General features: G+C 45.8%; 2 protein-coding genes across 10 annotated transcripts in view; one reads left to right on the top strand and one right to left on the bottom strand.

Annotated features, from left to right (window-relative positions):
- INTS8 (integrator complex subunit 8) overlaps positions 1 to 2,133 on the top strand; it is a 28,291-nt gene extending 26,158 nt beyond the window's left edge. For 2 of the 3 annotated variants that reach the window (XM_072852169.1, XM_072852168.1), the window contains exons 23-27: positions 588 to 638; positions 1,381 to 1,454; positions 1,538 to 1,602; positions 1,706 to 1,749; positions 1,993 to 2,133. In XM_072852169.1, the coding sequence (XP_072708270.1) occupies positions 588 to 638; positions 1,381 to 1,454; positions 1,538 to 1,602; positions 1,706 to 1,749; positions 1,993 to 2,109 (351 nt within the window). In that variant the 3' untranslated portion in view covers positions 2,110 to 2,133. Of the gene's footprint in view, positions 1 to 587; positions 639 to 1,380; positions 1,455 to 1,537; positions 1,603 to 1,705; positions 1,750 to 1,992 lie in introns of those variants that run through there. The other variant, XR_012040799.1, reaches the window with a different exon arrangement.
- Positions 2,134 to 3,422: 1,289 nt separating this feature from the next.
- Positions 3,423 to 27,307, bottom strand: CCNE2 (cyclin E2). 7 transcript variants are annotated; one of them, XM_072852176.1, is made up of 12 exons: positions 27,196 to 27,307; positions 16,263 to 16,299; positions 16,061 to 16,169; positions 15,820 to 15,879; positions 13,683 to 13,834; positions 11,434 to 11,569; positions 8,850 to 8,996; positions 7,508 to 7,603; positions 5,895 to 6,029; positions 4,944 to 5,055; positions 3,981 to 4,135; positions 3,423 to 3,561 (listed from the first exon to the last, which is right to left on the bottom strand). In XM_072852176.1, exons 2-12 carry the CDS (start codon positions 16,274 to 16,276, stop codon positions 3,460 to 3,462), a joined length of 1,218 nt encoding a protein of 405 aa, XP_072708277.1. In that variant the 5' UTR covers positions 16,277 to 16,299; positions 27,196 to 27,307; the 3' UTR covers positions 3,423 to 3,459. The 7 variants fall into 7 exon arrangements, with proteins under 7 accessions (XP_072708277.1, XP_072708271.1, XP_072708273.1 ...); XM_072852170.1 differs by lacking the exon at positions 27,196 to 27,307 and adding an exon at positions 23,117 to 23,137; XM_072852172.1 differs by lacking the exon at positions 27,196 to 27,307 and adding an exon at positions 23,117 to 23,137 and having other exon boundaries at positions 15,820 to 15,876.
- Between the last annotated feature and the right edge of the window lie 115 nt (positions 27,308 to 27,422).

Raw genomic sequence — 27,422 nt, 5'->3', positions numbered from 1 at the left:
AGACTGTGTTTCAGTAGGCAATAGGCTTGCTGTGACTGTCCAAACCCAGGGAAGGAGGTTCTTTTCACACCCTGTCTGATTGCTGCTCCTTTCATGTTCCTGTTCATATGGCAAGTGAGAGCTTCGGACATGCTCTGGGATCCTGAATGTTCATGGCCTGATCTAAGCTGTGCCTTGTGCCAGGCTGCAGTGCTGCAGGAGCCCTGTCTGGGACCGCTGTGCTGCCAACACAGCAGCGCTGCTGCTCACCAGCATGTGTGGTGTGAGAGCTTTTGTCCGTGAGCCCACTTGCTGTGCTGTTCCCACCCAGGTCAGGCCTTTCCTGTGGGCAGCAGGAGATAAAGGTGAAGCTTTTTAACAGGCCACAGCCCAGCTCTCTTACCAGAAATGCAGTGTTTTTTTCTGTAGCACACATCATGCTCTTGTGGTCTCCAAAGTGATGAAAGCTCAGTTGATAAGTGGATGTGCTAAAACCCAGGAATTGTTGGGGGGGTTAGAAGAATGTATTTAAAACAAAAATGAATTGTTGTTTGTGTTCCAAGAGTAGCATTTCAAAACTTGTATGTTGTTTTTTAACCATTCTGTAGGTGATAAAAAGGATGATCAAGTGTTGTTCTTTACTCAACTGTCACACCCAGGTAAGAGTTGAAACATGGCATTTAGTAAAATGCTAGTTTATAAATATTTCGATGTTAAAAGCAGGGGAGAACGTTCTGAAAAGTAAAACTGAATCCAACTGTCCTTGTAAGTGCAATCTGCAATAAAATAGATTTTGGTGGTGTTACTGTTGCTTCTAGGACACTAAAAGGACCCAAATTAACAAGTAAATAAACATACTTGGAAATGTTGTGAAAAGTAGAAATTGCCTGGGGTGGTTTTGTCCCTTTTTTCTCTTAGGATAGAGGTGTGTTTGGGGGTTTGGTTCTGTGTTGGGTTCTTTTTATTCGTGTTTGGGTTTTTGTGGGGGGTTTTTTTGTAGAGTTGAGAGAGAGTATGGTATCTGGGAGGGGGTGTGTGGGGATCCTGGCCTTGTTCTTCATGAGAACTGCATGTGGCTGTTGTTCATGCCTCAAGAAGTAACAAGGCTTATATTAGCCCTGATTTAAGAGCTGTCAATCAAATGCATTTAGAAACCTGGAAGCCAGGTCAGTCCCTTCAGACTGGAGTAAAACCCCTTTTTCTTCCTTTTAGCTACTGCTGCTGTTGGTATTTCAGAATGAGTTGTGTACCCTTTTGAAGCTCAGGTGCTCAGAACTTGCTGTGGAAACCAGCACTTAGTTAGGTCTAGAAATGGGGTGGGATTACTGAGGGGTTTTGTGGAAGATTTCAGTTTGTGGGGAATTAAGGCTGTGAAAATCACCTGTGAGTCTTTTCTTACAGGTAGCTATTTTATGCCAGTTCCTCAGAGAAGTAGACTATAAAACTGCCTTTAAGGCACTGCAGGAACAAAACAGGTAAATGTTACAACAAAGTTTATAAAATACATATGCACAGTATGTGAATGTGTTGGGTAATCTAACCTTGTATTCTCTTTCAGTCATGATGCCATGGATTCTTATTATGAATACATCTGGGATGTCACAATTTTGGAGTATTTGACATGTATCCTTTCACTAGAATACCACTCCAGAAAGCTCATACTGGATGTTCATGGCTGGAAAAAGTCCATTTCCTTCCCAAGTGTCTTTTCTTGACTCACCCTCAGATCTCCACCACAAAAGAGGCGAGACAGACAAGCGGCAGATAGCAGTAAGTGAAAATTTTCTTGGTCTGTCTTTCCCTCCCTGAAACTGTCTCTGAAAAGAATCACCACTTCCAGTTTTAATTTTGTTGCGTAATTCTTAATAGCATCTGGATGCTGATGTACAGTTGCACTTGGATGGTTGAGGGGTGGGGTGGCATAGCATGTTACAGAAATAAATTACCCATTGCCTTGTAATGAAACAACTTTACTAGAAGGACTGGTGCCAGTGATGTTTCCTCTGTTTCAAGATAAAAGCCATTGGCCAGACAGAGCTGAATGCCAGTAATCCTGAGGAGGTCCTACAGCTTGCTGCACAGAGAAGAAAAAAGAAGTTTCTCCAAGCAATGGCAAAACTTTACTTCTAGGCTAATGCTGGAAGACTATGAAATGTGTGGAAGTAGAAAAAAATCTTTCAAGACTTTATTTTTTAAATTCATTTAAATTTTTATACAACATTTACAGTCAAGTATCTTTCTTTTTAGAAATAGATGAAATCTTATAATAAACCCCTTATTTTTACAAACTGTACAGAAGGCTGGAAGCAACTTCAGCTAGTTCCACAATGGCTTGTTTGAAGAAGACATGAATTCAAGTTTGCTAAGTTAGCATGAGTTTGATGTGGATGGGGGTAGCACTTGATGCTCTAGTGCAGCTTTGTGGACTGCTTGAGGTCATGTAAAACTTTTCCCTGGCTGTGGGGCACAGGTGGGAGCATCTTGAAAGAGGGAGGAGGACTGATTGATACCCATCTTTCCCAGTACTGTCCCTTCATCACAGAAGTGAAGCACCTCATAGGCAGAGGTAGTGAATATTCCAAGGAAAACGCAGTAGTTAATGCTGTTTATAAACACTGATAAAATACAGCTCCACAGTTAGTTTTAAATACTGTTCCTATGATGTGAGTGGTTGCAGAGTACCAGCAGCTCACTTCTTTCCATACCCTCTCCAGTTCTTGTTACATCTGTTCTTGTTGAGAGTTGGTGGCTGGATCTTATAACATAGAACTCCTTCCTTCCAGGACTGTACTACTTCCAGTTACAGTTATTCAGCACCATGTTCTTTGTTTGTACTCTTACCTGAGGTCAGTGCTACACTAGAACTGAAGTTTATGGCAGCCCTGAAGGGCCACCTTTGTTGAATTCATCAGCCTCATGTGGAGCTAGAATTTGATACAGGGCTGGCTACACTGTAATGCAAGGGCAGAGTGGTTTCAGAAAAGTAAACTGCTTACCCACTGACCTCTGTAATACTGCACCCAAGCTCATGGGTGACTAACTGACAGGCATTAAGCTCTGACCTTACCAAGAAAAGAAGAAAAACAAGTCAAGAAGAGGTAATATGTACAAGTTGTCATTAAGTTCTCCTGTAGGGCTAGCCCAAGTTAAAGCAAGTTTGATGTGTAAGTTGAGTGGACAAACTTTGCCACTCAGCCATTTTTTAAAAGTCCTTAAAATTCATAAGTTAGGAATGGTCAGAGTTGAGCTAAGTCATGTCTGAGAATGGCTCCTGTGATAGCACAGAGGGATGCTTGGTCTAAGTCTTTTATCAAGTCTGCAGGAGGACACCAGTCTCGACTTCCATCTGCTGCTCTGACGTGTCTTTTACTGCCCAGGTCTTGAATAGCAGTAAAGAGCATGAGTCACCTTTAGTGTGGTCTTGTTCTGAAGCACCAAGTCCTGTTTCTGAAACTGTTCATGATGTTTGTTGTCCATATTTCATTTCTTCTCTGTACTTTTAGGAGGGGTTATTATTCCTCCTGTTGACACCGGTGATAACTGACCTGGGGCACTAGATGCTACTCCACTGTTAACTTCTTCCTGTGTATTAGGGGAGGAAGATGACAGTTAATACCTGTGACAAGTTCTACTTTTTTGTTTCTCTAGTATTCCTCACAGTGCTAGTACAATTCAAGTACTGCAGAGTTAGGATACTGAATAAAAAAAGCCAAGGCCACAATATACAACAAAGTAAAGATGATTATCTTTTAAACACTTCACCAGTGTTTCTAATCCAAGTCTTTGCTTACAGCCTGTGAGTGTTATGGTAAAACAGCTCTAGTTTATAGCATCATCAAGCAGGAGCAAGAAACAAAAGGCTAGGCACCACTGACCACACTGGTTGAGGTGAGCCAGGCCAGGTATGAGCAGGAAGGTGTTTGGCCAGCCTTAGCTGCCTCAGGAGAAGGGGGGTGTAACACACCCTCGCTGCCTGAACTGCAAATCCACAAACCACCTACCAGCATGTCCAAATAATTTGTGTGTGTTTGGATATTATGTCGATCTTCTACTGCAACCTTCTTAAAGTTCTTCAGCTTCACAGGGACTTTTTTTGCCACACCCACAAAGGGAACCATCCATTCTACACACTCTGAAATGCTGTCCCAATCTAAGCCTAGAGGGTAGAACACAGTAATATATTTAGAAATCATGGGGGAGTTACACAGTGTTCCAATACAGTCATAAATTTAAAAACAACAATGACTAATAGGGCAGATAAAAATTCAGATAAAGTTTCCCAGAAACTCCCAGCATTTCCTTGCACTTATGTGACAGCATTGAGGTGGAAGACTGAGCACAGGCCTCCTGAGCAAAGCAGCTTTGTGGCCATGAGGGTTCCTGTTGCTTACCGGAGAGGCTGAAGTGACTTTTTCAGCTTGAGCACAAGATTTTGGTTCACACTATAAAAACATTCTTCATGGTACCTCAGGCAGCACACAAGTGCTGAGCTTAGTTAAGTGATTTTTTTACCCCCACTTTATAAGCAACAGGCTTGTAGGAGTTACCACACAGGTTAATTGAATGCCACTGACAGCTGAGGATGACTGGTGGCTGACTACATTTTAGGAGAAAAGTAGCAAGATAATGTAGAGCTAATGATCCCCAAAACATCTGGAAGTCCTAGAGCAATAGTATTAGCCCAAAAGCAAGAAGGATAAATCTGCTTCATTTCCTTAGCGAAGACTATGCTTCTGAAAGCATTTCCTTCTTTTTTGCGTCTTTGTAACATCTGAAATAGTGCTAGGAAGGAAGTGAAATTAGGGGGGGGAAAAACCCACAGAGCATAAGGACAGACTGTTAGCATCCATGTAGCTTTTGCTCTTTGGCATCCTGGTAAACCAATACACTCTTAGCAGCCTCAGGCACGTAACAGCTTTTAGAATTCCCTGCCTAACAAGACCAAGCTTTACAAGGCTTCTTACCTGAGGCTTTCTTAACTACTTCAACTGAGGTATAGTGGCAGAGCGCTGCAGCAGCTAGTGTTCTATACTGGAAGTCCAAAGAATTCACATCCAGAATACACAGGTCTAAGAGCTGAGGAAATAAAGAGTGGAGGAAATAACAGTTACAAGTTTCAACAAGATGAGACTTCAGTATAATCCTGTCTCAGAAACAGCTACGCATACAGCAGTCCTCCTACAGTCTATGCTCTAACATGGCTGGGCTTTTTAGCATCAATTGCATGCATCTAATTTATTTTCAGCACCAATTGCAGTTAAAGTCAGTCTCTCAGAGTTATGATGCAAACCAATTTGTACTTTTACCAGTAACACACAGGACACTTCACTTGCACAGATTTAAGTACACCTTGAAACTCCTAGCAGAGCTCCAGGAAGGTATTTTCTTAATTAAAGTATTACCTAGCAGCACAGTGACTTAGACCACTCTTAGTCTACTCTTCAGTAAGCCTCTCTGAGGCTGAACACAACACATGCTCATAAGCATTGAACCACAGCAGTTTCAAAATAGTCAAAACACTCCTCAGGCTGCCTTCTAGGCAAATAAACAGAAACACTGTTACAGATAATACTAGTAAAAACAGTTACCTGTTCATAGCGTCTTAAATTACCCACTCTCCTCTCAGAGCTGTTGCCCCTGCAGTGCACAGCAATTAAAAAACCAAGATGGATTTTTATTTTACCAGTGTACAGAAAAGTCTTAAAATGTGAGAGCAGGGAGACAAGAAACACATGGGTGCTTGTCCTCAAAACTTAGTGGGAAGTTCTCTGGCAGTCAAACTTGCATATTCCTTAAAGTAACAGGTGAAGTGAAACCAGGGGAAAAAAGCATTCTTTAATGGCTTTTGGGGTGTAATGTTCCCTTGTGCTTGTAATCACTCCAAAAAGCATTTTCCGATACAGTTTGCTACCTACCTGTGCTATCTGAATGAATTTTTCCTGAGAATACTGAGGTAGCAGCACTTTCGGAACATCCTTCAGAGCATCCACTTGAAGATAGAGGTTCAGCCAAGAGACAATCGTCACTGGACAGAGTTCCCATTTTAAAGCCTGCAAATATTAAACAGGTAAGCACCTTAAACCATGCAAGGATAGTTTTGTGTGCCGATCTCTTTTCCCATACCTCCCCTTCTGAGTTTGCTCAGCTTATTGCACAGGTCCTCAAAAGATTACATACAATTTCAAGTACAGACGCTCATTTTAGCTTGCATTCTCACTGCTTTCTGAACAGGCTGTACTGCAATCAGCACAAACGTGCATCCCTATACCTGTACAGTTGGACCTTATGTACCTTCCCCATTCAGAAGCTGGGAAATTACAGTATTTCCTCCAAGCCTTCAGGCTAGCTGTCTGAACCTGCAGCTCAGATCTATTAAGGAAGAATAAATGTATCAGGAGTTCTGTGATGGTAAAGATGGATCCTTTCCAACATGGATCACTGAGCAGTGTCAGTTCTTTGCTTGGGTCTCCTAGAGGCCCCCATTCCTGGACAGCAAGTACACTACATTACAGTGACAGCCTTCTAGTCTGCACTGTGGCTGGCTGTATCTGTTAAGAGTCTTTCCTCTCATACAAGCATGAAAAACCTGTCCTTCTCCAACAGACAGGTATTTCATCCCAGCCAAGGGGCTTTAGAGGTCCACTGCACATACAATGAAGGTTTCGTCATTTTGCAGAAAGAGGGACATAGAATCATAGAATTGTTTAGGTTGGAAAAGACCCTTAAGATCATCAGGGCCAACCGTAAACCTAGCACTGCCAAGTCCACCACTAAACCATGTCCCTAAGCACGTCTACACATCTTTTAAATACCTCCAGGGACAGTGACTCCACCACTTCCCTGGGCAGCCTGTTCCAATGCTTGACAACCCTTTCCATGAAGACATTTTTCCTAATATCTCATCTAAACCTCCCCTGGCACAACTTGAGGCCATTTCCTCTTGTCTTATGGGCTTGTTACTTGGGAGAAGAGACCAACACCCACCTCGCTACAACCTCCTTTCAGGTAGTTGTAGAGAGCAAGAAGGTCTCCCCTCAGCCTCCTTTTCTCCAGGCTAAACAACCCCAGTTCCCTCAGCCACTCCTCACAAGACTTGTGCTCTAGACCCTTCACCAGCTTCGTTGCCCTTCTCTGGTCATGCTCCAGCACCTCAGTGTCTTTCTTGTAGTGGGCGGCCCAAACCTGAACACAGTATTCGAGGTGCAGCCTCACCAGTGCTGAGTACGGGGGCACAACCACTTCCCTAGTCCTGCTGGCCACCTGGGCACACCGCTGGCTCATATTCAGCCAGCTGTCAAACAACACCCCCAGGTCCTTTTCTGTCTGGCAGCTTTCCAGCCACTCTTCCCCAAGCCTGTAGCATTGCATGGGGTTGTTGTGACCCAAGTGCAGGACCTGGCAGCACTGAGCCTTGCATATAGTGACATACTAAACATGTTCCTTTTCTAAGCAAATAAATGACATTAAAATACAAGGCTCAGCTGGACAGTCTTTCAACCAGCACTTACAAACACAGCAAAGTTATTACCTTTAACATAATAAGTTCCATTCTTACAATATCTTCTTCACTGCAAGCACCATCAGTGACATAAGCAAATTCCTGTATTTTAGGAGCGTAGATTTCCTTTAAAGGGAGGTGGTGAAAAAGTGAAGATTAGAGTGCTTTACAATTCTAAGAAAGCTCAAGAAGATACTGGCACATACTTTTCAGTCCATATTGAAACATTAACATTTCTTATGCTAGAACAGTTTTTTTTCTTGTTATATTAAGTGATCTGAAACTTACAGGATGAGGAGATACTAAAAACCAAGTAGGTTATATGTTATCTGTTGTGAAACATGATAGATTTATTGCAACTCTTTTAGCTTTTGGGGAAATAAATGCTGACCAAGCAATCAGAAAAGCCTTTCATTTATACCGCTTTCTACTCAGCCGTTCCATTTGATGTAAAAACATACACCATCCCATTCTTGCAGCACACTGCTGTGTTAGAAATGGCTTGCTGATACAGGTTCTGTGCAATGTCAGTGCTCATGTAGTCACATAGATTTTAAAAAAAAAAAAGCTAGAAAAAGATGAGAGAAAATCCCACAGCCACTGTAGCTGGCAAAATCCATGGTGCAGAGATGGTTAACAGAGAAATTTGCCAACCCAGTCATGCCAGTTTGGGCCACCTATAGCTAGGTGTGTTAGTAAAAGAGAACTTGCCAGCAGAACTGCTTCTCTACCAGCTGGCTCCACAGCCTGATGCCCCACGCACTTCCTTAGGATAGACAACTGCTTGTAGCGCGCTACCTTGGCTTTAGGAACAGCAGCTAGATCGGGGCGTTTCCAAGTATAAAAACTTAATATCCCAAATTTTCCTCTCAGTCTAGCCTACCAGGCACTATACAAAAATACGCTCTTGGCTCATAGATGTAGTGCACAAAATAATGTATCACCATCACTGCACTTTAAAAGAAAAAAACTCCGCTAAATGGGTTTGTAGGGATATCATCAAATGTATGGGCAGCTTGAGACTTAGGCTTAGTTTTGTTCAAGTCCCACACCCATTCCTGAGATTGTTTGCCAACGGCAGTGTATTTGGAAAAAGACAAAACAAAACAAAACTACTCCTAGCACATTTGCATACCTTTTAAGTTTATGTGGTCTCCTTCCCTGCTGCTGAGGAAAGGGAGGACAAAGACTATACTCCAAGAGATTGACATATGCACAACTGAAGGAAGAGAAAAAAATTTCCCCTTCTGACCTTCAGTGTTATAAGTACACCACAAAGTTCAAAAGATTCAGACAGAAGAAATAAATGTTATCACTGTCTTTTTAGTTATTACAAACTTCATATCCTCCTCCCTGTAACAGAGCTTCTTACCTCAAGTTTGGAGGCAATGAATAATGAGGTAATTCCTATGAGCTGAAGCATGCTCTTGTTAATGTTCTTTTGTGTCAACATGAATCTATCAAAAAAGTCTTGAGCTAGGTAGAAAGTTTCCCTGTGGAGTGCATACACCTCACACACCTACAACAGGAAAAAAAAACCAATTCAGTTTTGTGTTATAAAGCTATGTACACACATTGCAGTGTTCAAGCTTTAAGAGTAAAACAGTATGCACAATTTTATCTTTTGCACACACAAACTGTCACATACCTAGGTGTGTTATGATGAAGTGGCTAGTATGGGACTGGGAAAAGTATTTCCCATGCTCCCACCTAAACATGGATTGTCTATGATGCACTAACGTACTTCCAAATAATACTTTTTCCAACCTACATAACATCCAGTTTTCCTAAAAATGAGTATAAACAATTTTCCACTGAAAGAAGAAAGCCTTATTGGGGGGGCGGAACCAGGAAAAACCCCCACTAATTTGCTTGATTAAGAATACTCTGGGCTCAAACCTCACGTTGAAGTCACTGAGCAGATCCTCCTTGTATTCCTAGTAAGTCTGTCCTAGGGCAGAACCACTAAAAAACTTGAAGTCTTTGGCTCTACAGCAAATAAGCCTGGAAGCTCCTGCCCAAGGGGGCTCTGCTGGCAAGCCAGGAGTGCTGCCTGCAGCCCCTCAGGCACAGTGACAGCCTCGCTAAGCAGGAACAAAACTGCAAGAACAGCCATCTGCTCCATACAGTTGCGGGTTTCCCTGGCAGGGAGAACTAAGACTTGCATTGTATCAAAGTGGTTCAAACGCCAGTTCAACAAAAAAGGAAAGGAGACTGCCCAGGCCTAGAGATCTTATGCAGGGGCCTACTTTTTCCTCTAATCTCTAACTGAATTTGGGTGGGTCTACCACAACTCCAGCTTATCTGCAACACTGTATCCCTTCCACAACTAGAAGATAGTTAGATATCTCTAAATTACTTATAATCTACGTACAGACAACAGGAAAGAATATCCAAGAAATAGATCCCAAGTCCAAGCTTCCTGCCCTGCTTCATTATTTCGCTTGGATACAAAGTCAGAATAAAATCTCACTACTACTAGCTATTTCCTAAGATAAGGTTGAAAGCCCGTTTGCAAATCAAAACCCTTCCTGACCATCAAAAATGCAACTGGTTGGCAGTAACACCACAGCTCGTTCTTCTAGACCTGATCTAACATTTGCCAATTAATTATTAACTACTGCTCTGATTATTAACTACTGCTCAAAAAAAGATTCAGAACTAAAAAGGTACAGACCAGGCCGACCCAGGAATAAATGGCACAATTTCTATAAAAGTGCACTACCCAAACATAAGCAATAATGCTTGGTCATGTTAAATAGTATGTCAGTTATGACGTTACAGAAGACCATGTTAGGAGCTACTGGAGGACTCTCAAAGTTTCTGGGATTTTAATCCACTGTGGCATATAGAACCACTGAGCTGGGCAACAAGGCCCTTGTTGACATTTTTGTTTCGAAGTTGGATGATTTCCTAAGAGTTCAAGCAACAAAACACATTTAATGGTGGTATGTAAATTACACACTAGAGGAAGTAGAGGAGTGCACATCTGGAATAGTTTTTATATTCAGACCATATTTTTAAAAAAAACCCCACATGCTCTCTTTCCTTTCCCTCAAAATTCCCTGCTATAAGCACTGTTCCACCAAGACAGCAAGAGTGCCACTATAACATCTGCTTCCTTGGAGTACTCAATATGGAATTGGTAAACCTGCAAGATCCCTTCTGCTGATGGGCAAGGATTGCATGAGTCAAAGGTTGCTTTTGGCAGTGGTGATTGAATATGCTCAATATAGAGTTCTTGGAAACGCCTCCAGAACATAGCTCTATATTGACAACACTAACACTCCTCCGCATAGGCTGCCAAGACTGAGAACTTCCATTTTGTTTGACAACTGGAATACTCTGAAGTACAGTAATTAGACTGGAATATGGATGATTTATTTATAATTGTTTTCCAACAAGAACTTGTCTATATCAAGAGCCTTCAGATGTCAGCCACTAATGCACTGCTTTCTTCTGCTCTCTTCATAGGATAGAATTAAAAATTTACTAGTAAGTCAGAAAATAGTGTTAAGGGCTGACACCTAAGAGCTCGTGATATAGACAGGGCCAGATATAACTCAAGTCCTCAATACAGATGCAGTTGTCTCATGACTTAGATACAGTCTAAGACGTATAGGTTGAGCTCTATAACTAATCTTTCTATAGCAATTTCAGTTTAAGTGTCTCAAAACTAGATTCCTCCCCTTCCCAGGAAATAGGCGTGGGAAGAGCAAAAATTTAGTACTATTGCTTCCTGCCCTGCGTGGAAGGTTCAGCATCTCCTGCCAGGGAAGGCTGAACGTAGCTCACCAAGAGGATCAAAAGCAGTAACTTGTAACCCTTTTGTTGCAAACTTGTTTTAGCATTTACCACACAGTACATTTTGCTATTAGATCTTTTATGTAAAAGCTGTGCTTTTAACTGCCTGCTTCACAGGCATAACACATGGCAAAGTAACTAAAAGAACACACCTCTAAGAGCCAGTCTAACAGTATCGATCTCATGTGAGGTTGCAAACTAGAATGTAGTGATGTGAAATGTTTGCAATGAGCGTATCTGTTCTCCTTCTTCAGGATGTTGAGCCAGACATCTTTGGAATTTCCCCAGCTACGGAATAAAGTTACACAAAGCATTGTTAAATATATATACACCTTCACAAAAGGAGTATAAAAACATTACTTATTGTTTACAGATATTCAGGAACAAAAGAAAAAATTCTGCATACTAGAAGATCCTTATGGTAATTAGAAAACTGCAGGTATACTTTGAACATTTTGCATCACCACAACAGCAGCTTGCCAAGATCATCAGCAAGTCCAGTTTTATAGAACGGCCAATAAAACTGAACACATGCATCCCAAGGTGGCACATACAACCAGAGTTTCCTATTTTGCCTAGTTAGGTGGCTGTCCAGAGAGCAAGATAAAAACCAAACTCTCCCCCCATAAAAAAGAAAAAAAACACCTCACTCCCCAAGAAACACAAAACCTACACAAAGTCACCCAGTTTAGTTTGAGAAAAACATTTACAGATGGTGTTTAAAAGTCACTCATCCATCCCTTCCTTTTCTAGCCTACCTTAACACTCAAAAACAGGCTATTGTGAGAAGAACTGAGTTCTTATTATTGCTAACTTGTAATTTATTAGCACTCAAGTCTACTTGGGAATAAGAAGATTCCTATATCATTAACATGGCTTGTTTTTAATTTGTAATGATTGTTATTATTAATTGATGTGGGGTTTTTTTCTTAGATGTACTTCTCATCCCACAGTTACTAAGAGGGACAGCACATTAATCAATGCAATGCTGATTTCCTATTGAAATTTTTAGAGTTATATATTTACCTTTCCCCAAGCAGAAGCAGAGAGAGATTAAACAGACCTGATCACTGGTATCACCTACAAATTCTAACCCAGATTAGTTCCATCCTGCTGCCATCATAAGTTAAAAGCTGGAGAGAGAGTTCCTTGTTTAATGCACAAGTCTCCCCATTTAATTGGGCAGGCATCGAGAAATATCCTATTAAGATCTTCCTGCAGCAGTTAGGAAAGCATGAAGAAGGCAGGAGAGAGTAAATGATCCTCTTATTCAGCTAATCAGAAAGGATGGAGCTCAGCTTTACTAGATGCCCATCTGGCAAGAGGTGAACATCAAGGATTAAAATCCTCGCATGGAATTCCATATCTGAACATGTCTTTGGGATCCAGCAGTTTCCAACAACTTGCTAAAGGAGTGCATGAGATTCCCTCATTCACCATCCTTTTTTTTAAAATAAAAAAAAAAAATACTTTGCACTAAGCTTTCCAACACATACAAAAAGTGTGATTTGCTAGGTATAGAGAAGAGCATACTGTTCTTTAAAGCACAGTTCAGCAGGCTTGGGAGTAACACTGAGAGCAGAGCAGTTGAGTTTCAAACTCCATGAAAGAGACTGTAAGAGACCTACTGCTTTGCACTGAGGCAAAACATCACCATGCAGCATCTCCCAGCTCTGATCAAGTTTTGGCCAGAACAAATGAAAACATGGTATATCTACAAAGATTCTCTTAAAGTAATGCTTCATGTTCTGCTTCTCTTCTCATTCACCTCAGCAGAAGTTTTTCCTAACACACTGCAGTAAATTTAACAACTCTTTCATTAAACACCGGGCTGATTCAAACAGCAGCTGGGGTACTCATCTAACACACCTGAACGGCTAAAATTCAGAAATTGAAAAATCCGATTTAGTCAGCTGATCTATCCCTCTGCAAAAGGGAAACTTTCTAGAACTGTGACTGCACCAAGCACACTGCATTGCATCAGCAAGCTACCTGGCACAGCAATATTGCCACAAGTTTATTTGCATATTTGTACATTTTTAAGTTCTTAAAGGAAACTTTGCTCAGTATTTTTTGGTTACTCAGTTCCAATAGCACCGAAAGAAGTTTAGTTTAACCATTATGTGCCTCTTAACCACTTAGAGGCTCCAGTGTTAAGTTATAAAAGGACAGCTCTGAAAGGCAAAAATTATCTGTCCGGTGCATTTATAAAATCAGGGGAAAAAAAAACCCAGAATTTCTTTTTTTTGGTCATTGAATTGTTTGTGGGATGAGGAGATAAGTAGAGGTATGGGTTGAGTACTTCCCACTATTATACAAACACAATACAACAACAGATTTTACTACAATAGTTCGGCATATTTGATAAAACACCAACAACTGCTGCATCTGGTAAACTTACTTGAGTTCTGGCAAAGGTGATGGATTTATGAAGAGGTTTCTGAACCTGTATTTTTTGAATCTTGAGAAGTCAGTGGTTACCGATTCTTTGTGAGGCGTTTCAATAATTATGCAAGGTGAGATGCCTCCTGTTATCGTGGGTGGCCAACAACTCTGCAACACAAACAAGGTATCTTTTAAACGCTGATTTTACTACGAGGGCAAGAAAGGCAAGAAGTAGATTACAGTAACAACAACAATATATGTAATGTATGTTAGTCTTTTTGGACCTCAGCATTAATTCAAGTACCAAAACCAAGAAAGACCAAGAGATTAAATGCCAACAAAGCCTTTTGTAGCCAAGATGGAACACGTATAAACAAATCTGATAAATTTGGGAAATTCAGCTTTGAGGAAGACAACTGTCTTGAGTTTATGAACCGTCAAGTAACCTATCCATTGCTTGAGCTGCTCAGTTACAGTACATAATGCAAAGGTACTTATTGCTACTAAAACACAGGACATTAGGTTGCTGGTCCTATCTACTTAGAGGGAAAAGAAAGGAGAGGGTGGAGGTTCTACTGTGTCTCAGTGGAAATTCAGCAGCTTGTTATCTTCCAATTGAGTACTCTAGAGAGGAGCCACCCATCTCAGCTCCAGAGTTAGATACTCACTGAGCAAGCAGCAGCTGTGAACTATCAGCCTGTCAATGCCAAATATGGGATGCAATGACTCAAAAGGAGAAGAGACCAAAGTTATTCATGCAGAAAGCTTTGAAGAAGGAATTCTAGATTACTTTAGTTAACTCTGTAGCTTTTTTCACTAATACTTATTTGGTTGTACATAACCAATACAAGTAAGGATGTATCAAATGCATGGAGCATATGCAATGCTGTAATGGCTGACAGCCTTCAAAATGGTGACACAGAACTTTAATTATGCTCTGTGGAGTTAGGGGGGATCCCATTCCCAAAGAATGGCATCACCTGCCCCTGAACACAGAAACTTTTCCTGTATAGCTGTTTTGCAACGTAAACTATGTACGATTTCCTTAGTATATCTAAACCTATTTATAGCCAGACTAAAGTACCCTAAGAGTGAAGTTACATATTCCAGCAGAATTAGAATTGATCTTAACAGCACACAGCCATGAGAAAAGGGAGATCCTACTCCTTCTTCTCTCCTGCCATCCTCACTGCCCAAGTCCCATCCCTTCCTTCTTTTGTCAGCTTCGATGCTTCTCAGACCCTCTGCTGGGTTGATTCATCTCACTAACCTGGCAGAACATTAACTCATTTTGTAGTGCCAAATTAGCAAGCTGAACCTGCATACTGCTTCACTTAAAGAGAACAAAAAATGGAGCAAGGCTGTGGATGGAGTGCGTGGCCAGCTGTCAAGGAAGGAAAGAAAGGGTAGCAGGATTTCCCCGTTTCAGCAAAGGTAAGTTGTGACACACAGTTTCACCCCAAGTACAGCTGACGTATTCACACAGCATTTTTCCCTACACAAAGTTTGCAAAGACAACTTCACAATCAGAAGAGTTTTGCTTCACCATAGCTGTTAGTCTCGTTTGCTTTACAAACAGAATAACTGCAAACAAGATTGTTTGCAAGAGAAAGTTACACTATTTTACTAACCCACTTTAAAATAAATAACTGTAAAGCCCCTCACTTGGTTTAGGAGTAGTTTATGTTAGTTAAAACAGATTCCTAAATTGATTTAAATAATCAAAAGAACTGTTAAATGAAAGTAAAGAGGGCCTGCATGGTTATGAGTCGTCTTAACTAAATGGCCGTTAAACCACACCTTAAGTTAAAACAAGTGCAATGATCTTGTTTAGACTTGCCTCTAGGCTTTACCCGCTCTGCATGTGGAATTATTCTGAAATACCTGGTTTTATTCTCATTTTTACACCTAACCTTACTCTGCAGTGGTTTCCACATTGAAGGACCCTTTATCTGCAACAAAGCCATGTGTAAAAAAAGCGAAAATGTAGAAAAAGATGCTAAGGTGCAGAGCTCCCATAGTTTTTAATATCTGAAGGTAGAAACTTCCCTTATTCAATACTTTCTAGTGTGGAATGCATGACTTCACACCCACCAACATAAGCCAGATGGACTCTCTCACCTAGTTTGAACTAGTAATCAGGACTGAATTACCTTAATCTCATATTGATGCTTTTTAGCAATTTTCCCATCTTCTCTTTTCTTAATCTCCTGCTGAGAAGAGACACACATATCAATACACTGACAATGACCAGCACACCCACCTCTAAAGCTAAAGCAAACTGTTGCTACTCCTGCCCCACTTTCTAACTCAGCAGAGTAAAGATTATCCCATCCAAATGCACTGGAGAACTTTTAATATTATTAAACTTTCCAAGTTGCCTAAACTGGTCACCTCTGCTGTTCTCCTTTTTCTGGTCTGGACATGTTCTGGTGCCTGCAGTTCTTGTGGAGACTCTTCTTGACATGGCAGTGGCTGCTGCTGCTTGGCTTGCAACCGGCTACTGCAAGGAGCAAAAAGGCATTAGACATTAGGAGAGCAGCAGTTGTTAGATAAATACAGATAAGCTTTGTGTATTACGATGCTAACAGTTTACCTGCGTCTTGACATCTTCTGGGTTGTAAGATCTCGACCTGGACCAAAGGAATAATATAAGCTCAGTTAATGTCTCCTCAAGAAGTTAGAACCAAGTTCCATACTTCGCATCATAAGACACATCACAAAGAGCAGCATCATTTACACAACTGAAATAGAAGGGCACAAGTATTCTACTGGTGTGAGGAAGGTATGAGCAGAGGTTGTCTACGGTGGTATATAATAATATAATATGTGGTATATAACCACAAGCAGCTCCACGTCTTGCTGGGAGTCACACTGCTGAAGGAGGTTACACAGGGATGCCCACATATGCCAGCAGTCGGTATGGCTCAGCCTAGCTGGGGTCGTCTAGCCCGGGGGGGGAAGCTGTAGAGGGACATTTCCCACGCAAGAGGATGTGGGGAGGGTCCCTGGGGCTGTGACACCCCCCTCCCTCTGCACCCTGCATACTGCAGCCACCAGGCACCCACACAGACACACGTTTTGCCGGTGCAGCGGCTCCCTCCGGGGCGATTTCGCCGCCGGCCCCCCCACACCTGCCGGGATGGGCCGTGCCGAGCTGTGCCGTGCCGGGCCGGGCCGCCCGCCGCCGCCCGCGCTCCCGCCGCACCGGTTCCGCGCCAATTTGCAGAGAGCGGGGAGGCGGCGGCCTGCGCTGCGCCGCGCCGAGCTGGGCAGGGCCGGGGGGCGCCTCGGCCAGCCCCGAGGCGCAGCGGGGGTCAGGCTGGGGGGGGCACCGCCGCTGCCCGCGCTCGCTCTCCCTCCAAAAGGGGCCGAGCCGCTGCCTGTCCCCCTCCCCCCCGGTCGAGGGGTGCTGAGGGGACGCGTGAGGGGGCAGGGAGCAGGGCAGGACGGCGGCTCCCGCCTTGCTGCGAGCGAGGCTCCCTCCAAAACCTGAGGGGGAAGTGGGGGGGGGTGGGCCTGCCGGGACGGCAGCCCCACACACGGGGACACCCACCCCCCCCAGCCGGGACACCTTCCCTCGGGAGGGGGGACCCACACAAGGGGGGGGACCCCCCCCTCAGCGCCGCCTGGGGCTGGGGCACCGCAGGGATCGGGGATGTCCACACCAGGAGCCCTCCTCGCCAAGCCCCTGTCCTGAGGGCCAGGTCGTGGGGAGCCGGGACCCGCCGCCGGGATGGGGAGAGGGCGGGCGGCGCGGGCCGGCAACCGAGGTCAGCCCGCCAAGCGGCTCGGCCGGCTTCCCCACCCCCACCGCGCCCGTCTCCCTCCAAAACCCGGCAGCCCGCCCCCCGCCACCCCCACGGGGCTCTCCGCCGCCGGGCGGCCCCGGGGTGGGGGGGGGGCAGGCGATGGCGGGCTCCTGCCGACACCCCGGCCCGCCGCGCTGCCTCCCGCCGGCGGTGCCCGCCCCGGGCCATCGCCGCTCGCAGCGGCGCCCCGCAGCGCTCCCTGCCCCGGGCGGGAGGGTACCGCGGGGCGGATGGGGCCGCGCGGGGACACCCACCCCCCAGCTCTCCTCAGCCGCTCTCCCTCCAAAACGGTGCCCGGGCGGGCAGCCCGCCTCACCGCTCCCGCTCCCGGCCGCCGGCCCGCGCCACTCCACCGCCCGCCGCGACTGCGCCCCTCACACCGGCACCGGGTCTGCCGGTACCGCCACCACCATTGCCACCGCTACTGCCATCATCACCATCATAACCGGTGCCGCCGCCGCCGCCACCACCACCACCACCACCACCACCACCATCATCATCATCATCATCATCATCGCCGCCGCCGCCGCTACCACCATTATCACCATCACCACTATCACCGCCACGACGGCCGTCCCCACCGGCGGGACCCCCTCCCGCCACGCCCCGCGCACCTCTGCCGCCGCCGCCCGGGCCGCGCTGCTCAGCTGGCGCCGGCGCCAAGTCGCTATATAGCGCGGCCCGGGCCCGCGCTGCGCATGTGCGAGGGCGGCAGACAGCTCCCCCGCCCGCCCGCCGCCCTCCCTCCCTCCCTCCGCCGGCGCCCGCGCCCCGCTCGCCCCAGCACCGCCCATTCGCCGCGGGGCCGCCCCGGGCCCAGCAGCTCCCCCGCCGGCCGCCGCTGCCGGACACCCCCGCGTCCCGCCCGCCCCGGCTCCCTCGGCGGCGTCGGCCCGGGAGAGCGGCGGGCAGTGCCGGGAGGAGGGCTGCCACCGCTGCCTCCCCGCAGGGAGAGCCGCCCGCTGCCCCGTCCGCTCTCCCCCGCCCCGGCCCCGCTGGCGGGGCACCCCCGGCACCGTCATCCCGATCCGCTGCATCAAGCCCCGGGCCCGCGCCCCGCCGGGACAGCTCCGCTGGCGACCCCACGCGCCGCGCGCCCGGCAGGGCGCAGCCCGCCCGCCCCGGGGCGGGGCCGCCGCCCGCCCTGGCCAATGGGAGCGCCCCGCTCCGCGGCAACGTGCAGCGGGCGGCGGAATGTAAACACGGCTCCGCCGCGCGCGCCCTGCGCCGCCCCGCCCCCAGGCCGCGGCGGGAGCGGGGCGGGGCGGCTCCTCCCGCCTGGCCGGTGCCGCCGCCGGCAGCCCCTGTCAGCGGGGCCGGCAGCCCCTGTCAGCGGGGATGCGTTCCCCCGGCCCCACCGGCTCCCCGTGCGGCTGAGGAGCGGCCCGCTGCCCGTCAGCGGCACCCCTGCCAGCCGGGGGTGTCAGCCCGCGGCCGCTCAGCGACACCCCGTTTCTCCCTGTGCCACCAGGCTCCTGACCCACCGACACCCCGCTCCGGTGGGACCAGCCCTCTGACACCCCACCGACACCCCGCGTCGTGGGTGGGGGGGTGTCAGCCCGCTGCCCGATGGCTGTCACACATCTCACCACACAGGAGTGGCCTTCACCCAGCTGTGTCCCATGAGGCACCCGGCTCTGCTGCGAGGGGCCTGGGCCTTCGTGTCCGAAACCTTTCCTGAGGTCCCTTCTCTCTCCCTCCATGTTTCGCAGCGTGTTTAACTACAGAGAAATTCACCCCAGCAGAAAACAGGCCTTCCCCAAGCACAGCCTCCACGGTCTCCCATGGACGGCCCTGTAGCTTTCCACACCTGTCAGTCGGGCCCGCCACCGCCCCTCGGGGTCCCGGGGCAGCAGTGCCCGCCCCGGGAGCGCCCACCCCGCAACCCCCTTCTCCATCGGGAGACAATGCTGAAGGGTGAAGCTCACCCTCAGTGCCAGGCACACCTCCCAGTCACCGGTAACATCGCTCAAGGGTTGCGTGGAGTTTTCTTAAATATCCTAAAAAAAAAAAAAAATCCACACTACCCCAAAAGCAACCGAAACCCCACAGTACCATGCACTTAGCAATGCTTTGAGCGCACCCTTTTCTTTAAAACACCCATGGCAGGGGCTGTGGGTGGAGGCAGGCCCTCACCTCAACGCAGGGCACCTGCGGCCATTTTGCTGATGGGAAGCAACTGGTACTTTCTCTCTCCTCTCTTGCACTGCAGAGCACACGTGCTGCAAAACAGTGTGAAGAGAAGCCACAGCTGCCTTCAAGTAAATCCACCTCATCATCATTTTTTTCACTTCTGCTTTTTCTTTTCCCAAGTGTAACACTATTGAAGAGTAAACATAGTTTTTGCCTCTAAATACATATTATAGTAATTAAGCATGATAACCAGGTTTTGGTGCTACTTTCTTGTAGCTTTGCCATTTTAAAGGGCAAGAGAAAAGACAGCACAGCCCACCAAAGGCAGAGATGTTACAGTAGGGTTGCTAACAGCGGTTTAACAGGTCACAACTGTGGGGCAGCAAGGGCCCTCTCTCAACTGCGGGTGCTTACAGCAGCTGATGGAGTGGGGACAACGATTCCTGCAAACTTCAAGTAAAGCAGCGTGCATGACAGACGCGCAAGATGGATGTTGCAGCCACCCAGCCTCCTCAGCTCTGCAAAATGCCCATTCCAGCCCTTACCATGAAGAAAATCTGCTAGTTGTGGCTCAAAAGGGACTTAAAAAACCCCACAAACCACTGTCATCTGTTCAAGCCCATTGGCACTTAAACAGTCTTTGTCAACTGTCTGTATTGCACCAGCTCATTTCAAGAAATCTAACTCATCATAGTTTGGGATGCCTAAAGTAGAGGTAGCCTTCAGCAGGTAGCTCTTTTAGTTGATCTCCGCTGAAGTCCACCAGTAAGATACATCCTGCTGTCTGGAGGTGCATCTCCCACTCCACCAGCTACAGAGAGAAGGTGGTCTCCTGAATTTGGGCAAACTTGACCTAACTCTAACCTTGGGTCTTTAACTGACTTGCTGGAGTTGAAATCCTACCACAGCCAACTTGTTAAAAAGAACTGGAACTTCATGAAGGGGCTAGCAAGAGAAGAGACAAAGTATCTTTTTTCCGAAAAAGCCTCCACCCCTCACAGATGTCAAATTCAGGCTTGGTGGCAGCCAGCCTCCAAGCAGCAAAGCAGTTTTGGTGCATCAGGAATAAATTCCGTGGCACATCCTGAAAGGAGAATACTGCAAAGTGAATAGTAGCTAAAAATTGAATGGATCAGGCCTGCCATGAATAGGTCCCAGCACAAAGACTGTAATAACTATGCTGCTCATTTTTCCACACCTTTTGATGTGAGCTGCAGCGGGTCGTGTGCCACCACATCTGTGGTTTTGCCTCAGTAGTGGGAAATGCACCAAGTCCTGTAAGCATTCTCCACCTGCCAGCAACTTCTCCCATAAATTTTCAGCAGCACAGAAAAATAACCCCAGAAGCTAGTGTGTAATAAAATCCTGCTGCAGACAATGAAATTATGATTTTAATGCAAGCTAACACGCTGACCTTTTGATGTGGCAATAAAACTAAAGTGACTTAGACCACGCTGGGACATTTCCAAGTGAGTTAACACACAATACATCCTCTTTCATTATGTGGATGCCTCCTTAGGGGGGACGAGTGTAAAAGAGAGAAGAATTTTTAAGCTTCTAGAAATACACTACAACTGCTAAGCAGTATTTGTGCTGGGATCTGGTAAATCCTTTTAGATTAGTCTAGTGGTTTTCATTTTTTTTTCTAATTACCACTTCCAGATATGCTCCAGAGAAGGTGTGAACCCCATTGGAAAGGTAGGAGTTACAGGCCCTTCCTTGCAAGTTTACACAGCTGAGGTTGCTTTTCTTGGTTATCCTTTTATGGGTCTCTTTGAAGGAGCCCAGATTCTACTAGGGATCTATAAAGCACAGATCGAAAGCCATGAGCGTCAATCCATTTACCGAGCGTGCTTAATACTGCTCTTCTCCTGGAGCTTTTAAATCCACCTGGTTTTTCCCAAGGAAGGGAGCGGTATTTCATTATAAACATTCGCACACAGCTCCACCGTGATCCAGGCACAAAATAACATGGGAATATCACCCCCCGTGTTCCAACCTTGTTGTAATAAATATTTTACTATGTTCACTTGCTTGTGCTGCTGGGCTTTGTCCTTTTGAGTCACAGCCATGCTGTCAAAGCTATTCTATAACTTAGTTAAGGGAAAGGCCTGCTCCAGGACTCTTCTGTGGATGAACTTAATTGGTTTTAAGAGGAATTTTAAGCTTAGTTATTGCAGAATGGCTCCAGCTACATAGCCTAAGCAAAGCGCCATTAAAGCTTTACACCCCTCCCAAAGAGGAATCCTTTAGTGGGAAGTTGCACCCTTCCCGAACTGAAATGTTTTTCTTCTGCTGAACAGCATGGGATAACTTGAAACCCTGAGGTTTCAAACCCCTTGTTTTCTATTACAACCTATGATACTCTACTACTTTCCTGATTGTTTCATTTCAGAGACTTTTTCAAACAAGGCATGATCCAGTTTAATATGCATTAAGGAATATTTTAAGACCTTGCAAGATTGACTTACTTTGCTTTTTTTTTTCTGATTTGGAGGGGAGAGAGCCCATATTACAGTTATTAAGAACCTGTTAGCTAAAATATAACAGAGTAAAGCTTTTAGTCATAAGCACGTGAATACGTCTTTCTAAGGTCAATACCAACAACAGAGAGCATAGGCAATGAGCAGCTATTGATAAGCAGCCTGTATGACAATCAGATCAGCTTAAGACAAGCAGTCCTAAGAATTATTTTTATAATAGAGGAAGAAAACTCAAGTAGAGATCAAGAATAAATTAACAGTTCCCTTACAATTTGCAGGGCCAGACCTACAACAGTATAGCATGATAGAAGGATTTCCTCTTTGACTTGATTTTTTTCAAGGCATGCTTTTAAAGGAGGGGGGAGCAGAGAGAGTGAGAGTTACCAGCCTTTTAACCTGCATTCAGAAGTAGATGCCATCGCTTCCCGGCAGTCATAAAGCAAACTAACAGACTGTGTCCTTCTGGCTCTTGTTATAGTAGCCTCTTTCTTTCTTCTTGAGATGATGTACCTTTCTCAGCAGTAAGAAGCTTGGAATAAACATTATCTTGTCCTGAAAGTCCTTTTACACAGGAGATGCTTTATCCATGTCCTGTCAGAGACCCATATCCTTTCCTGTACGTGAACATTTAAACTCCCACTTTCAACACACCAAGGGTCAAACACCTTTAAAGAACAATCTTTATGGTTGATATCCTGAACAAAGCCCACAGTCAAACCCCGGTAAGGACAGTATCTCTGCAGTGAGAAGTGGCACCTGTGACTAGCAGCCAAGCATTGAGTCTATCTTCACCTACCCCTGTGTTGGATCTCCTGTCTGCAGCTCAAAGAAATAACAAGACCCACCTTCCTCACATTTTCCAGCATCACTTCACCACTGGGCTGTAAACGTGACACCTTTTGGACCAGGAGATAAGTGTAGGCAGGGGAAAAGAAGGAATCTCAGGTCACAGAAAAGAGCCATGTAGAACACAAGCAGGTCAATAATACAATACTTTTAAAAAACAAAATAGATTAACTCACCCTCACCATGACCTCCTAGGGTGGGCAGCATGTCAGGAGACACCCCTTTCCCCTGCTGCCCGGAGGAGCACGCAGCTGGCTGCAGGGGAAGGCCCTCTTCTCCCTGGCTCAGCCTCTGACCTAGAAGTGTATGTGGCTCCTCATTCAGATGACTCACATCGCCTCATCAAACCTACAGCTGCTGGGCCCTGGGCTCAGGACTTTCCCTCCCAAGCATGCAAGGTGAAGAGTGTTCACTGCTGATGCTCCAGCTTCCAAGCGCCATAGCAAACGCCTTTTCAACACCTGGGGACTAAGACTTAGGATTCTCCCTAGTCCCAATCTTGGCTATGTTTAGGGCACATCATGGATCTCTCCAGAGGCAAAGGTGATGTGCAGGAGATAATACCCCATCCCAAACTGCCCTCCATTAGTAGGTATTTGGTGAAGATGTATTTACTAATTCAGCTGTTAGGTGGTTTGTCACAAGCCACAGAAGCCAAACTCCTCTCTTTCCTCCCCATTTAATACAAGACACATCCATCTCATATTCCTCAGTCTCACACCACAGACAGAAAAGCTAGAGCTAGAGCTGAAATTCACTGCTGGGAATAGACAAGGGGATACCTCTGCCCATGTCAGTCCCCCCTTTCTCAATTGTGATGTCATCTTCTTTATTCACCTTGCAAAAATTGACAGCTGTTGGCCATTACCCACATAGCCCAAAAGCCTGAGGCCTCCCTCCTCTTTCCCACCTCTCTCTGCCTCTACTAATTCTTCTGCAGAGCCCCATTTCAGGGAATCTGGTATTCTTTTAGCACTCAAATAGGCTGATTTTTGGGCATAATTATATTTCTTATTATGTTGCCTGACTAGGTTCATCTTGCTTGGACACAACAATGTGAAGGCTGCACTTCAGGAGAAAGTATAGACTTATGGCACAGCCCACATCTGCAAGTTGAGATCTGAAGTCTGCTCCTGGCCACCAGCCTAGTTTTGTTACTCCTATCAGGGTTTTCTTTTTTTGGCTATTATTCTTTTTCCTTAGCTTGCCCATGGAATTACAATATAGTTATCTGCCTCATTATGGTATTTGAGTGTTCAACTATCAATCCGCTCACAAAACTTTGGAACAAGTCAAGAGATTTTAACTTCTGAAGTATTAGTTATACAGCAGTAACACCAGGATGGTATTTTCATGCAGAAAAAGGCTGGCTGAGAAACAAAACTTAACATCCTGTTAAGTCTCAGTTCAGTCCCATTTACTCTAAGACTGATCTATCGTGATCACATCATGGTAAAAACAGTGCCACAGCAGCACAGGCCTGTTCTTTTGATGAGTCATTTCTATGTGTATCAAAAACCCTGAACCCTACTTGCAAGTATCACTGAATAATGGAGGTAACAGCATTTTGTGGTTATAAACATGCACCAAAATAAGTCAATGAGACAAAGAAAGCAGATACTGAACAACTCGATAAGGAAACAGAGTGCCTCCATCAGTGTTAAGTGTCAGAGAACAGTAATTAGTATGCTAACTTCAGAGATGTACAAGGAGTTATATAAACAGGAAAACGAGAATGTAAAATGAGAACTTAAGTCCATATGGTTACATTGATATGACCCTTTATATGAACATTTTTGCTTTGGCTTGGAAAAGATTTAAAAAACACTAGTTCATTGATGTTTTGGAAAGTGTCCAACCTAAATTTAAAAAGCTGCATTAAGTCTGAACTAAGCACCCCCAAGAGGAACACTATCAGTATAGCTGTTAGGTTATCTGTATGGATATGATTATACAGGCATAATTGGTCAGACTTGCTCCTGCAGAATATTGTACAGCTCTCAGCATAGACTCGCTGCTTTGATAAATGTACAAGTCACAAAATCTACATTTGAAAAGGAGAGGTTTTACTCAGTGCTTCCTCTGGGAAGATGGATGGTTTGTGGCACAAACTCCATTTCATCACTGTCAATTAAATAGATCATTTTGTCACCCAGTTTGTTCAATGGGTGAGAATCAAGTCAGGGACTACTTGCAACAACTCAACACACAGAAGTCCACGGAGCCCAGCAGCCTGCATCCAATGTGCTGAGAAAGCTGGCTGATGTCCTTGCAAGGCCCCTCTCCAGGATCTTTGAAAAGCCACAGAGATCAAGGATCCCCAGTGACTGGGGGTCACTGGGCGGGGGGGGGGGGGAGAAGAATATTCACACATATTTTCAGAAAAAGCCAAAAGAACAACCTGTAGAAGACCAGTGAGCCTATTTCTTACATTTAAATGGAATTCCCCATAGTTCAGCTTGCACCCATTGCCTTTTGTCCTTTCACTAGGCACCACTAGAGAAGAGTCTGGCTCTGTCTTCTTTACTGACCCTGGCACATGTTTATACACCTTGATAAAGATCCCCCCAAGCCTTTTCTTCTCCAGCCTAAACAATCCCAGCTCTCAGCCTCTCCCCATTATTTCAGTCTTCAATCCGATTATCATCTCCCTGGCCTCTTGTTGGATACACTCCAGTATGTCCATGTCTCTCTCGTACTGGGGAGCTCAGCACTGGACAAAGCACCCAGATGTGTCTCACCAGCACAGAGCAGAGGAGAAGGATCACCTCCCTCCACCTGCTGGCAACGCTCTTCCTAATGCAGCCCAGTAAGCTTTTAGTTTTTGAGGCCACGAGGGTGCACTGCTGGTTCACGGTCAATTTGGTGTCTACCAGGAACCCCAGGGCCTTTTCTGCCAAGGTACTTTCCAGCCAGTTGGCCTCCAGCCTATATTGGTGCCTGGGGTCACTTTTCCCCCAGGTACAAGACTCCACATTTCCCCTTGTTGAACTCCATGAGGTTCCTGTCAGCCCATTTCTCCAGTCTGGCAAGGCCCTTCTGAATGGCAGCACAGCCCTCTGGTGCATAAACAACTCCTCCTATCTCCTGCAAGCTTGCCGATTGTGTGCTCTGCCCCATGACCCAGGTCATTAATGAAGATTTTTAACAGTGTAAGATCCAGTATTGACAGGGTACACCAGTAGCAACTGGCCTCCAGCTAGGCTTCATGCCACTGATCACAACCCTCTGAGTACAGCAGTTCAGCCTGCTCACCATCTACTTACATGGTCCATACTTCATCAGTTTGGGAGGCTGTTATGGGGGACAGTGTTAAAAGCCTTGCTAAAGTCAAGATAAACAACACTCACTGCTCTCCTCTCATCCACTGAGCCAGTCATCTAATCGTAGAAGGCTATTAGGTTGTCAAGCATCCTTTCCCCTGTATAAATCCATTCTGGATACATCTTATCACTTTCTTGTTCATGTTTGGAAATGGTTTCCAGGATTATTTGCTCCATCACCTTCCCAGAGGTAAAGGTGAGACTGTCTTGTATTTCCCCCTATTCTTCTTGTCCTTCTTGAAGACAGGAAGGACGTTTGCTTTCTTCCAGCCCTCAGGAATCGTGTCCATTGCTATGACCTTTAAGGTAATTGAGAACACCTTCACAATGACATCAGCCAGCTCCTTTGCCAGTCACAGATGTGTCCCACAGATCTGTGTATGTCCCATCTCTAAGAATTTTTTCACTTGATCCTTCTCAACCAAGGGTTGATCTTCCTTGCTCTAGCCTTTCCCACTGGCCTCAGGGGCCTGCAATTCCCAAAGGCTGGTCTTACCAGTAGATACCAAGGCAAAGAAGACATGGACTACCTCAGCCTTCTCCATGTCCTTTGTCATGAGGACTCCTGCCTGGTTTAGCACTAGGCCCACATTTTCTCTAATCTTCCTTTTGCAGCCGATATACCTGTGGAAGGCCTATTGTCCTTCATGTCCCTTGCCAGGTTCAGCTACAGATGGTGTGGCTTCCCTAACCCCATCCCTGGACATTCGCACAGGGTCTCTATGTCCCTCACAGGCTACCTGTCCCTGCTTCCACCTCTTGAATGCTAACAGCAGCTTTCCATACAGATTCTTCATGGTGGTGCATGGCAGGAGGATGAAAGGCAATGGGTATGAGTTGAAACAAGAGAGGTTCAGCCTAGATAAGGAGAAACCTTCCCCCCACCCTGTGCATGCTTTAAGTGGTAATGTATTTTTATCTGTCCTGTTCACCTACGGCACTTCTGCATGCTGATCAGGAAATGCAGCAGTTGGCAGAGATGTAGAACACTCCTTAGAGACCACGTGTTGTCACTTGATCAGCAATGCAAACTGATTCCCAGAAGAACTTCTGCACCAGAGCAAGCATTCCAAGACACTCAGCACTTGTACCTACCACACCTGAAAGGGGTGCTCAGGCATTTGGATTTTGACCGACCTGTAACATAAAAGAACAAACT

This window comes from Ciconia boyciana, chromosome 2 (genome assembly GCF_034638445.1).
Source record: "Ciconia boyciana chromosome 2, ASM3463844v1, whole genome shotgun sequence".
Classification (NCBI taxonomy): Eukaryota; Metazoa; Chordata; class Aves; order Ciconiiformes; family Ciconiidae; genus Ciconia; species Ciconia boyciana.
This window is presented reverse-complemented; position numbering and strand designations above follow the sequence as displayed.